Here is a 13673-nt window from a genome sequence, read left to right as displayed (position 1 = left end):
AAGTTCCTGCTTTCCTAAGATCTGGTGTTAATAAACCTAAGTTTTATGGTGAGAATTTTCATTTAAGAATCTTTTTGCCTCTGCTTCATAGTATTCTTTCATGTGCAGACAACTGTAATTTCTCTGTCACCTTCCCTAGCCAAAGAAAGATACTACTTACAGTAATAACTTTGTTTTCTAGATCAGCTCCTCCTGCCAAGCTGAATCCAAGGCCAGCATCTTCTTCTTTATGCAAGATCGTAACATGAATATCATCAAATTGCTAGGCAAAGAACAGAACAACACTTAATAGAAAATTAGAAGATTCATATATTTTTTCATATGATCTATATGTGTTCTGCAAGGGGACTTAGTGGCAAACAGTATTTGGACTGCTAAGACACTTTATTTGTATTTAGTCGGTAGAATATTTCCACCTTGATATTCTAGTTTATGTAATGACATCCTGTTTCCAAGTGTTGCTGCTTCAGCAAATGCAATAGAAATTAAATTATATTAAATTGTTTAAGTACAATATTTAATAGAACCAGAAAAAAATGTTGGTTCAGTGGTAAAAGCTACGTAGAGGACCTTGCAACTGTGAAATACTACTTTTTTTTGTTTGTTTGCAACTTCCCCAAACTCCTACTGACAGTTTTTGAAAAATTGTTTGTAATTCTAGTTTCTATCCTGTTCAAGTTCTTATACTAACAGTAAGCTGAGATGAACTGCCTTAGTCTTGATTGTCCTGTAAGATATCTAAGTATGAAAAAAGATTCCTATTTAATAGTATGAACTGTAAAGCTTTTATAGGTCAGCTTGTAACACATTTTTGGTAAAGAACCAATTGATAAATTTAATTTGTCATTGCAGTAACAGTAGAGAGATGATCTAGGCAGCAGGATACTCAGAAGGTTTTACTTTCTGCTGCTCCTCTGTTTGAGTTTTAACAAGCCACTCAAGCTAGTTTTCAAATACACACAGTACTTTTGTGTTCCAAAATTTGAGGCAACTGGCGTCTGATTCTCAGCTGTTCTGTGCACCCCAGCTCCAACCACACCCAATAAGAACAATGTTCAGCAGGAGTGATTGGTGTCTCGAGCTTGGGAGGGCACAATCTGTGGGCCTGCCAAAAGCCCCATATCCACTCCTGTACTTCTGCGCTGTGACTTGGTGCCCACCTCCTCCCCCCTGCCAACACTGCTGGCCTGAGCAGCAAAAAAATTGCCCCATCCTGAGCTGTGCTGAGTTGGGAGCGAATCTCAGGGGGGTCACGTGCCTCCCCCACCCATACCTCCTCTACTGTTCACCTCTGATGTTCAGTAACTCTGAAAAGCAGGTCCTGTGTGTCTCAAACTGAGCACCTAAAATAGAGACTACCTAAATAAGTACATTCTTCTGGAAATACTGGCCTTCCCCTCTTTGTACCTTAGTTATCCTAAGGGTAACATGCAGCGGAATGTTTTTGGTTGTCTTTGTAAAGTTCTTTGAGTTAAGATTACATAAGGTAAATGTGGAACCTCCATCACTGGAGGTTTTAAAGAGCAAGTTAGCCAAATATCTTTTGGGAACCATTTAGGTATAGTTGACCCTACCTTGGTGCAGAGGAATGGACTAGATGACATCACAAAGTCCCTTCCATCCCTATTTGCTGTGATTCTATTATTTATGGGGAAAAGACGTGATAATTGCCACAGTAATATAGTTGCTTTATTTGCAAGAATTTCACACAACAAAGGTTGTGATATCCATTTCTTAGCTAGCCCCTGTTTGTGAGTTCTTTGAACTAAAAAGTAGACTCACCTTCAAGGTTGCCTCATCCAATGATTTTACTTCCTCTATAAGTTTCTTCAGTTCTTCAGGGGAAAGCAGAGAGATGACTGACTGTCCTGACATACCGGATGCTTGAGGTAAACAGTGTTCCTGTCTCTCTTCCTCTTTTCCATTATCTGCTAAACTCTCTGTGTATTCTCTCAGCTCAGAGAGGCTTTCCAATTTTGAAAAGGAGAAAAGAAACATTGGTTTGTGATAACCTTCCCACCGTAGCAGAAAAAATGCCATTTTAGAACTTTCACCTTTGATCTCATGAGAGTTGTAATCAATTAAATAGTTCTAGTCTATATTAATTTATTTGTCTACAATGTCCTGGGCACTGTATAAATATGGCAGGAAGTGCTGTGGTTCTTCATGACAAGGAATTAAAAAAAGCGTCTTGAGATTTGCCCATATGTCAAACATAACCTTCACCAAATTATTTTTTTAAACAAACAAAAAGCTGGATAACTCTCTTAATTCTCATTTTAACACTATTTTGGATTTAACCAGTTACACCTAGGAATGGAAGAAAAGGTAGGAATGTACCAGACCCTTCTGAAAGTACCACTTTTGCAAAAAAAAAAAAAAATTGTTTTAACCACATTTCAAATTTGAATGAGGAAACCTCATTTCAATTTTGCAGATACAAAAGTTTTAGCTAAGAGACTTTTGACACACCTATCCAACCCGTAACCTTAAACCTTTTGACATTCACCCATTGCAAACTCTAGTCTTTACAAAAACTCTCTTTGTTTTAAAGAAAATGTTTATATCAAACATTCAATATAATAATCATGTCAGAAAAGCAGGGACTAGATTGCAGTTTTTTCTGGGTGATGTAATCTTTAAAATTACATATTTAGGTACCACCGGAGGACATTTTGGGGGGCAAAGATTGGAAGGTTAGTGCCTTATTTTTAAAGTAACCTACCAAAACGTTTTAATTCCTGTATGTTTAGCTCTACTTGTCTAGGCTTCTTACCTGGTTAGTTATTTAGGAAAAGCAAATATTATGAATCCCAATTTCATAACCTGAACAGTGCAAAAGAATGAAGGAAGACAGACCCTTTCCAGAGGAAATGAAATAAACATGGGATCAAGGCTGGCTGTTTCTCAGATCTCCTTCTCTACTAACCCAAACTGACATATCATGGCCAAAATTACTAGCCTACATCCCTATTGCCATCAATAATATCCCATAGTACTGGTATAGTAGTACATTATAGCTTGAAATGTTTGCAGATCAGAGGCATTAAAATCAAGGAGCTGGAGCAGGTGGATGGACCTGTTTTCATGGCATCTCCAGTATTGGGATTAGCAACAAATAAGCCCATCACTCTTCACACTAAAAACCTAGGACACGTTTCCTTCACTCAGAGGAAACTTAATAAGTAATAAGAAAAGTATATAACATTAAAAATACATAGCAGCATTCATTTGAGTGATCTTCTACACCTGCTATGGAGTTGCTAGATCAGTCTACACATGATACTAATCTGTAGCCCTTCCTGCAATGCTCAAGCCAGTGATCCTCAGCCTGGATACTGCAGCACCCTGGGGTCTCATGATCCTTTCAAGGGTAGCATAGGGTGCCATCCAATGTTAGTACTGTTAGATGTGCAAACACAATTCACAAAATAAAACCAACATTTTCAAATAGATAGCCATTGTGTTAAAAATGTTCTGACTTGTTATGGTCTTTCTGAGTTTTTTGCAATAGAATTACTGTAGTAATTTTCTAGTGAAAAAATGAGGGAAAACAGATCTGGCATTTTCTGAGGAGGGTCCTGAGCTGAAAAAGGTTGAGAGCCACTATCTTAAGCTCACAGGCTAGCTGCTCTGCACAGGAAGCAGTTTAGTCTATTCACTAGCACCGCTTTGCAAGAATGAGTTTAAATGTGATATCTTACTTAAGAGAAAATCCAGTGTCTGAATGATGACTCTCACTCATGGGTGAGAGAGGGGCCCCATTTTCCTCCATGGAGGACTGAGATGACCCAGCCAGAGTGTCCATTGGATTGTTTCCACAATAGAGTGGAGACTGAGGAAGGCAAAGCAAAGATTTCATTAAAGCAGATGACACGTGGCTACTAATGGAATAGATGTTGCTATATTTTTCATCGTTTGTCTTCATCATCTCACAAGATTGGGTAGCAGTAAGTGGGAAGCTCCGTGTTCTTAGGCTTTGTGCTTTTGCTACTGGAGTTTCAGTGACTGGTGATGGTAGTAAACCTAAGGCAACTCCCATATCTGTGCTGCTGCTGCTTCTCTTTGGGACAGAGGTAAGTGGCTCTTTGGGAGAGCAACACCTGTCTAGGCTCTTTGTGTCTGTAACCACAGAAATCTTTGGATGTAACTGTCTGTTATCAGATCCTTGATCTTCCATGTAGCTGAAAGTGGTTTTGTTTAAACAAGCTGTAGCTGATTCTGGCTCTTTTGTACAGGGAGAATTGTCTTTTTGCACCGATGGGTTTGGGCTAAGTTTTCTGTTTCCTTTTTCAGGGGACTGAGGAGCACTCAAAGTTTCAAAGGAGTTTATTCTCTGTTTTATTGATGATCCTCTGGGTGAGACCCGGGATAAACTAGAACCCAGTCCTATACTGGAAATACCCTGAGGGTCAGCAGAATTCTGATCTGCCTGTGGTTTTGTATCTGAATGTGCCTTCCTCAAACATTTTAGACTTTGGCGAAACCAGGCTGGCTTGGGTGCCACTGGAGGGCCCTTCTTCACGGAGTCATGTTCAGGTGACTTGTGTTCTTTTGAACTGGCTGCTTCTGTTTCCGATTTCTGCAGAACTGCCTCTGGACAGCCTGTGTTTTGACTTTCTTCATTTGGGTTGCTGTTGGCTTGCAAGTCTATGTGGCTGTTATCTTCACTCATGGTAGGATTAAACAAGCTCTTTATGCAGTCAGAAATTCTAACCCAGGGGTCTTCTGCTGTAGTATCAAGACCGTAATCTACCCGTGCTTGTCTTCTAAGTACAGGCCTTTGTATTGATGAGAGAGGATTTCCTGTATTATAAAAACAATTATTGTAGACACATCTCCTTTTAATTCTCCCCATACATCCCTTTCAATGCATTGTTATTTTATTACCTGTGACACAAAACTCAAGCCTCTGTGTAGCCTTTTAAAAGTTACAGATCTCAATCTAGAACTTCTGTTTTACTGTAGCGGAGATCAGCTTGTACTGACATTAAATTTAGCTGCATGCAAAGAAGGCTTATCAGTGCAGTCATTTGCTCAGGGTACATGGATCTTCTAAAAATTCCTTGTGCAGATGTGCATGCTACAGCACTGGAAATGGAAGACTACATTTACAATCTCACTAACAACGGACAGAACAGACTGGTGTCACGGCTGACTAAAAAAAGTCACTCTTACCTCTTAAATGTATACAATGTACTTCCAATCTAAACACTTTCTCCCACAGAAGCCTGTTTCTAACTGAAGTGTCTGCATACCCCTTGGAAAAAAAATTGCACAAACATTTCCTGTTGCATTTTTCTATTGTATACAATTTTAACTTGGGTTATAGGGTGCTTTTGTACCTTATCTAATGATTAAACTTCACAAAACTTCTCACCCTTCTCTTACTCAAATAAATTATGCTTTCTTTTAATTCCATTCACAATGGGAATGGGAAAAACATCAATTGAACTGTGAAGGCTAACTCATTTACTTTTCAAAGGCTACTTCAGAAAAGCATAAGGAGTGAAGAATAAGAGAAAATTCCCATGGGTAGTTCATCTGTATATATTAGAACCATTTGGGCCTATATTAAGAGACTTGGTGAAATGAGGTGGTTTTCAGGGAGGGAGTATGGGTAGTATGGTGGTCTGCTTCAGTGTAAAACAATGAATACTTTAGGAACTCAGGATTGTACATACTCCTGGTCAACAGTTAATTCTAACCAACTCTACAGTTCATTGACTTGATATCAATTGTCTGTGACCCTGTTCCAGTTTATTTCTGCAACTGTAGATCAAAACTATATTTAGTGAATATTATAAACAAATTCAGTATCAGTTTTAATATAAATAATAATATAATTGGGGAGGCCTTTTTAATAGACCGCTAATTTGGTTTTTTTGGTGTACTTTGTTACACCTATGATTGTTCACCCTAAACTATACCATTTTGTGGCAGTCTATTTTTTAAAAATGAATTCAAACGGATGTGAATCTCATTTTATTCTCCCAACTATTTACACTTGTAACAGTACACTTGCTGTTAGTATTAGTATATAAATGGAATGAAACATACCTGGGTTTGCTTTCCTCACTTGATCTCTATCTGCTGAAAATGCAACTGTCTGTTCAGTGTCTCTTGGTGCTAGAGGAGTTGCAAAGAGGCTGTGGGTTATAACTGTTTTATTTCCCTGTAGCAGTAGGTCTCCTGTTTCCTGCTGAATAAACAGGAAGTAGAACTGTGTCAGAATGTAATTATACAAACCACATTATGCATATGAGCCTAAAGAAAAATGCTCTTTATTATTTTGTTTTTAAGATGAGAATAAATATTAAATGGCAGCCAAGTTTTCTATTCTGGTTAGGAAGTAACAGTTAAACATCCAATTAAATTGGATTTATTCTGTGTTTTAGGAAAATTGGCAAGATAGTTTACTGTAAGCTTATAAATGAGGAGGTATAATTAACTTCTCAAATGTAGATTGATTCGTTGCTTTGTAAGCCATTCTGTGTGTAATTGCACCACAACAAGCCAAGAGATTGCCTGCTATAATTTTAGATTTTTATAAAACCAGTCCTAAAGTAATCTCGTGCAAATCAGTTAAGCAAAGCCAGAAAATGAACTGCCTTCATCTTCATTTTATACAATGCTTTCTTTGTAGATTCTTTATCCTCAAACACAAAATTGTAATAAACTCAGTTCATGCACAGAGCTCTTCCCTTGCTTTTTATTGAAAACACAGAATCAGAGGTTTTGTTTGAGGTCACAGTAAATGCTACTCTAGGCAGCCCTTAGTGGATGCTCTAAAATTACTAGATTACTTTGTAAAACCAGTATTACCATCTGCTGTATTGTAATCTTCTGAGAAATTTTTGTGAACTGCAAACTGGCAGAGTTGAAGTATTTAAAGGAACCAAACACAAGCAGGAGAGGGAGAAAAAATTGAAAACAAAATGAGATTATTCAGCAAAAAAAATCAACTCCCTGACAACTCCTCAGTTTCCCCTTAGTACTACAGTTAATACCTCCTATTCCCCATTCCATCAAGGAGTTTTTCATAGGACCATAGTAAACTTACCAGAATCTGGTAAATTTACCCAAATCTGGAATGGGCTTGCAAGGGAGGTGGTGCTCCCCCCTGCCTTAGAGGTCTTAAAGAGGAGACTGGACAAGCACCTGGCTGGTGCCATCTGACTCCAGTGCTCTTTCCTGCCAAGGGCAGGGCAGGGAGTCGGACTCGGTGATCTACTGAGGTCCCTTCTGACCCTAAAAATCTATGAAACTTCATAGGATTTTACTTCATAGGACCTTCCTGGGCCATTGAGACCAGTTCTCAGGTCCTGACCACTGCTACTGGCCTTAGCAGCATCCAGCTGGACACATTTTCTAATGGCCTTCTATAAGGCAGCATCTTCATTTCTAGTACTAAGAAGGGCTTCCTCAGACTTTTTAATCTATTATCTTCTAACTTGCAACTCAGTGTGAGGTAATCTGTTGCTTGATGCCCCATGATAACATTGCAAATAATTAGAGGAACAATGGTAGATTTTCTCTGAGGATGAAAGTAGATTATCCCTAGTCATGTTTATTTTAAGCAGTGCAAGTTGCTTGATATTGTTCTTCCAATTGGGAGGCTGATCTTGTGCAGTGTGAGCTCCTTGGGCCCCCAAATCTCACTAGTCCTTCCACTGATAGGACTAGTGTGATTTCAGGGCACAAGGAGCATGTGGTTAGATGACTGCGTGCTCCTTGCTGGCAGTGATGGTATCTACTTACTTCTTGACACAGGGTTCTGTAGATATTAGTAATGACAACTTAAAGCATACATTTCAGACATTTCAGCTAAACAGTTCTGACTTGAAGAAAGTAACCTTACCGTCTGCAGGCACCATGCACAAAGTCCTGGCCAGCACTTCTCAAACTGAGCCATGTAGCATGTTTGAGAAATAAAGGAAAATAACATGTAGGGAAGCAATAAATCTGTTCCTAATACTCTCAAATGCAATCTGAAGGGAAACCTCCTTTTTCATGTACCCAGAGCATATATTAGCTTAAAACCCAGGAACAAGTCTCTCTGGGGAAGTCTGCTTCATTAGTGAAGCTCAACGTTTTGTCATGCATCTTGATCTCAGGTTTTCTTTTGTTTTTCTTATCACCATAGACTCAAACCTGCATCTTAACCAAGAACTGCAATGTTCCTCTGCTCAAAAAAATTTGTGTGTGTTAAATATGGTTTCAAGAACCTATTTTTCCCCCTTGTTTTTAGATTTTAACACCAGTGGTTTTATAGCAGTTCTTTTTGTGCATGAATACATTTCTCTTACACTCCATCATAAATGATGTGTCCTTATGAGCTAGCTTTATTCTGTAATTTTGATCAAAGCCTGTGCTCTTGTACAAATTTCTTTTCAGTGCTAAGCCCCGAGCTACTGTTTGCTCAGTTCGGCTTGTTTTGCATGTTTCTAAATTCTGTTAATTTTTACTGGCATATTTCTAAACCCATGGTAAAATGCATTCCTTTTCTTTGATAAACCACAACTTGGTTTCCACACAAAATTCTCATCCATCTCATATTCAAATTCATTATAATATTTCTTTTAATTCCATTCATAATGGGAATGGGCAAAACATAAATCAAACTGTGAGAGCTAATCCACTTAATTTTCAAAGACTTCAGTTAAGCATAAATAGTCAAAAATTAGATAAAACTCCCATAGAAAGTTCATCTGCATGTATTAGTCATTTAGGCCTATATTAAGGGACTTGGGGCAGAAATCTCCCACTGCTCCTAATATTAGCTAATTTATTTTGATGTATATGCTAATGCAAAAATGGCTCCACGTTATTGTTCACACTATTCATTGGTCTCACTATTTAAGGAATATGTTGGCTCTATGAATTTAGACTGGTGGGAGTAACCATATCAGTATGACAGTAAGTGGGGTAGACATGCACCTTGTGAACAAGTGAATCAGAGATGCATAAACTTCGTGATCAAGAGCAGGAGTATGACGATAAGCTGTTCAGCCTCTTCCAATCCTGATGTGCAACACACTGCTGTTTCAGTTTGGAAGCAGAGCCTACCCAATACTCCGAATTGTTTGGGGTTGGTGATGCATATTCACTTGGGGACTGCAGTGAGATTTTCAGATGCAGTCTCACTCCTTTCTTTATTTGGATATGGGCACAAGTTTCCTGATGTGCAAGATAAATGCATTAAAACATTTCTCTGACATGTAGCTTTAATTTTTGGGGGGGGGGGCGGGGAGGACGGGTCATACAACCAAGGTTCAGATTTTGCTGTGCATATTATTTTGTCTTCAAATAGAAGAAACTTGACAAAGATCAACCTCTGATCACTGTGCAGAATTTTCTTTACCTGAACATTTGTAGAAGACGGACTCCTATCATCTTGTGGTACGGGCTTCTTGTTCACATCTGTGTTACTCTGGTCATTGTCTGTGCAATCTTGTTTGAAATACTTCCTTGGTGGAGGTTTGGGCTTTGATGATTTAGGTTTTCTAACAAGAATCTCTGTAGACTTTTTAATGCTCTGCGAGGGATGATTTCCTTCATTGCTAGTGGGAGGGGACTGGTTCTCCAAGCTGGTTCTAGACGATGAACACAACAAGCCAGGTTGCCTGGTAATTGGTACATCAACGCTATGTACTCTTGCCTTCAGGTCAGCCAGCTGGTATGGAGTACCATTGTTGCAAGATGACCTGGGGTTGTAACTACTGTCACTACTGGAACGAGTCATTAGCTTTTGAGATCTGTGGTTGCAACAAGTAACGTTTCTCTCAATGTAATTTTTTTCACATTGGTATCTGCCATTCCAGTTGGTTTCTAGTCTTTTGACACCTGTTATCAGAAACATAAACATAAAACATGGTATTCATCAATAGAGATCCCCAAATTCATTTGCTTTTAAGCCTCAGTTAATCTGTTGCAAAACACCATTGCATGAGTATGGAGATGTGATTAGCATACGGGAGGGATGTAGAGGGGTAAATCTATCTGTAGAGGCTTGTATAGTAAGGAATCCTGCTTCAGTAAGACATAAAAATATGGCCTGTTCTCCTACACTTTGCTATTGATTCAACCTGTTTCCTTTTACAAAGAAGAGTTGAATAACAGGAATGCAGACTTGTAAACTGTTACCTTATAGTGCCATATTATGGAACTTGGCAAGTAGCCTTAATGCACAACCTCATAGGCCTTTGCCCATGAAGGGAATAGCAGCCTCATTTCACTCAGAGGTAGGCTGCTTTGCCTGCTGGCAATGGCTCAGATACTTTCAACTGGAAGCAATGGGGTTGAAGACCAACTGAAGAAATTTTGTACAAGAAACCTTATGATTAAGAGAAAAAAAACTGGGGAAGAGGCAGGACCTGTCTGTTACTGATACGAAGTAAGTACTAAAATAAAAATCACTGCAAAGGGCCCAGCAGAGTTATTCTATTAGCGGTCACTGCATACCACTTATCATCCATTCCCACCCTCAGGTCTCAGGTCTCCGACTTTTTCCTTTTAAATGAATGCTTTCTCTCCCAGAGGTGCTCCTCCATCAATTGAGCAGAGGTATTTCTCAAACATGCAGATGACTTGGGGGCACTTCCTTTTCTGTTCCCAGAGCTAAATGTGCAGTTGACCCCACATGAGGGCGAACCCCAATTTAGTGCCCACCGCTGGCAGGGCGTTGCTCTTGCTGTGTTTATCCGAAAGGCAGAATGTACGTGTAAAGTGTCTTCAAAGGCCTATCTATGGGAGCTGGAAAAGAAAGAGTATGGAGTTTACCATGGTAGACTGGAGGAGCAGGGCAGTTGCCCAGTGGCCTGGTGCTTCTGTACAGTTAATGCTGTTTTAGCGAGTGTCACCTGACTATCTGGTAATGCACATGCTGCTGGTAAATGGCTTTTACTTTTACCAGATAGGCAGCAAGAAAAGGGAGGGAAAAAGCAACTGAGACCACATGTCAGGATTTTGGGAGGTAAGCTGGGTTTCTTGAGCTTCTCACACCACTCAAGCAACTTGTTTGAGAATGGACTTCAGTAATGTTGACCTATGCTCTTTCCTCGTCTTCCTTTTCTGCTCTCGATTACTTGACTTGTTGCTTGGGGTTATGGCAATACCCAGAAGTTTTGTATTTCTATCAAGTCTAACTCATAATAGCTCAGCCAACTGAATTAATTCCCTTACCTTCAGTGCTCCATTGATGCCTTTCCCTTCCAAATCGGTTATTCTCCACGGCTTGTACAACAGCTTCCTTTAGCTGTTGTTCAGAGACCTACAAAATAGCATATCATTATAAATTCATCACAAGATTGTTGTACAGTATTTAGTGCTCAACTCCTACAAACCCATTCTCACAGAAATGGTCCTTAACTCAGGCAAATAACCTCTGAAATTCATCAGCTTAATCATGTGAGCATGGTATATATATGTGAGGAAGGATCTGTAGGCTCTTAATTACTAATGCATATCATTCTAAGTGTTGGATTGATGTAATAGATGTGTGGCTTTTCTTGACACTAGATAAATCAGATATATTTTTCAAGACTAAATGGAAGGCTTTATATTCCATACTATGCAGGAGTCCCGATTTGCCATTGTATGCTTTGACACCATATTTCCCTATCATTTTGCATGCAAATGAAGCATATTAGTAGAACATACAGAAACATTTCTAGAAACAATATCAGACAAGTCTACTATTTTTCAGGCTTGTGTGAAGTACCTAGTATTTGATTTGGATTTGGCCGATTCAGGGGACACTGATTTGATTCGGTGATTCAAATCACTGTCCCGAATTGATTCAGCCAAATCTGATTCAGAGATTTCGGCTGCTCCTGAATCTCTGAATCTCCCAGCCCAGCAAAGGCTGCCCCACCTGCCCCAGCTCCCCGCTGTCTGAAAAAAAAGCCCTAACTCACCAGGTGCTGCTGGGCAGGGGGCAATCCCCACTGCCCCAAGCTACATGGGGGGGGCTCTGCACAAGCCCCCCTCCCCTCGCTTCCCCAGTCCCTCCCACCGGTGCCCCACCTGGGCCAGGTCCAGCCCTTTAAGAAAAGAAAAACAATGAGAAAAGCCCTGGGACTCACCATTCCTGCCAGCGGGGGGTGATCCTCACTGCCCCCCACCATGTAGGAGGCTCTGCACAAGCCCCCCGAAACCTGAGGCTGCTGCAGGAGTGGTGAGTCCCAGAGCTTTTCTTGGCTTTTTTTTTTTTTTTCTTAAAGGGCCAGAGCTGGCCCAGGCAGGGCAGGCATTGTGGGGTTGGGGGCCTTGTGCAGACCCCCCATGCAGTGGGGATCACCCCCCTGCCTGGCAGCACCCAGTGAGCACCAGGGCTTTTCTTTCAAGGGCCAGGAGCTGGGGGTGGGGGGCACTCATGGGGGGGGCTGGGGAAGCTGGGGGTCAGGGGGCTGGCAGGGGTCCTCCCATGGTTTCCTCCCCCCTCCCCCAGGTCCCCCTTCCCCCATCCCTAGTACTTACCTGCTCCGAGTCTGACTGCAGCTCCCTGCTGCAGCCACTGGGGACTGTCCGAATCATCAAACCTCTCCGAATCTTTTCTGAAGATTCAGAGTGCTTTGAATTGATTCAGACCTTTTGATTGGTCCCCTGATTCAATCTGCATTCAGAGATTCAGCCACCGAATTGAGCCGGATCTCCTCTGAATCATATCACCACCCAAAGCTTCGTACATCACTACTGTTTTTCTCTTCCATATTAATCTAATGATAATAATTGGCTAGATAAAAGCCAGTCAAATCAAACACTTTATTTTTAACTGTATAGTGGGTAAAGTGGCTTTAATCAGTGCTATTCAAGTTCATATTCTGTTCCTGGTATACATTTACTCTTCTCCAGTTCCTAGTCCTAAACGGGAAGTTTCATTTGAATGAGTTTCAAATATTTTTTTTTTTAAACAAATATTGCACAATCCTAAAATTTTGTTTCTGTATTGCAGAGGAAAATATTTTTGTGGTGATTTTATTGGGCCAACTGCATACTTAAGATAAAGTTAGAAAAGCTTTTGAATGCCTTCATTCTATTGCATACAGAAACAAGTTTTTAGTAGTGTACAATATTTGCTTTTTAGAAAATAAAAATATCTGTAGCTCATTCAAATGAAACTTCCAATTTAAAACCAAGAGTTGGGAAAGAGGAAATGTATACGAGGAACTGAATGTGAATCACATTAATTTAAGCTATTTTCCCACCATGTAGTTAAAAAAAACAAACCAGCAGTTTAATTTGATACCTTTGGGCATTTATACATGACACTTTAGAGTGGCTTAAGTGCCCTTTTGCACTGCATTAATTGCACTGCTGTTTGCATGCTTGGCATTGTAGTGCATCTTAAATGACTTTGGGATGCAACAAACTGAAGTACCTCCAAGCCGCAGAGGGAAGCAACAGGTCCCGTGCAGCTCAAGGGCTGTGCAGGAAGCCCCTGCAGGCAGCTTGGCAGCAGCCCAGGAAGGCAGGTTCCACTGAAGTGGGGAAAAAAAGCAGCAAGCCTGATCTTCTGCCCACTTGGAGCCTGCCTGCCTGTCTGAGCTGCATAGGGGCCTGGTGCTTCCCTCTGTGGCTGCGGTGCCCCCAGGACTGCCCCAGCCGGGTGCCTGTGGGCTGGTGCCTCCTGGGGAGCGCCCCTGCTGTCACAGAGGGAAACTTCAGTCCCC

The 13673-nt window shown here is 40.6% G+C and overlaps 1 protein-coding gene across 9 annotated transcripts in view; it reads right to left on the bottom strand.

Moving 5' to 3' along the window:
* IL16 (interleukin 16) overlaps window positions 1–13673 on the bottom strand; it is an 88151-nt gene that overhangs the window by 6470 nt on the left and 68008 nt on the right. For 7 of the 9 annotated variants that reach the window (XR_016439274.1, XM_090028497.1, XM_090028495.1 and 4 more), the window contains 6 exons: window positions 11185–11272; window positions 9365–9846; window positions 6061–6202; window positions 3705–4806; window positions 1783–1966; window positions 161–262 (listed from right to left, as the gene is read on the bottom strand). Coding sequence is in view for 8 of the 9 variants with exons in the window: in XM_090028497.1 (XP_089884623.1) it covers window positions 161–262; window positions 1783–1966; window positions 3705–4806; window positions 6061–6202; window positions 9365–9846; window positions 11185–11272 (2100 nt within the window). In the remaining variant the exon portion in view is untranslated. The remainder of the gene's footprint in view (window positions 1–160; window positions 263–1782; window positions 1967–3704; window positions 4807–6060; window positions 6203–9364; window positions 9847–11184; window positions 11273–13673) is intronic. The other 2 variants (XM_090028500.1, XM_090028501.1) reach the window with 1 other exon arrangement.

Source organism: Crocodylus siamensis, chromosome 15 (genome assembly GCF_052110815.1).
Source record: "Crocodylus siamensis isolate JL-2025a chromosome 15, ASM5211081v1, whole genome shotgun sequence".
Classification (NCBI taxonomy): domain Eukaryota; kingdom Metazoa; phylum Chordata; order Crocodylia; family Crocodylidae; genus Crocodylus; species Crocodylus siamensis.
Note: the sequence above shows the minus strand (reverse complement) of the source record. Positions and strands in the feature narration are given on the sequence as shown.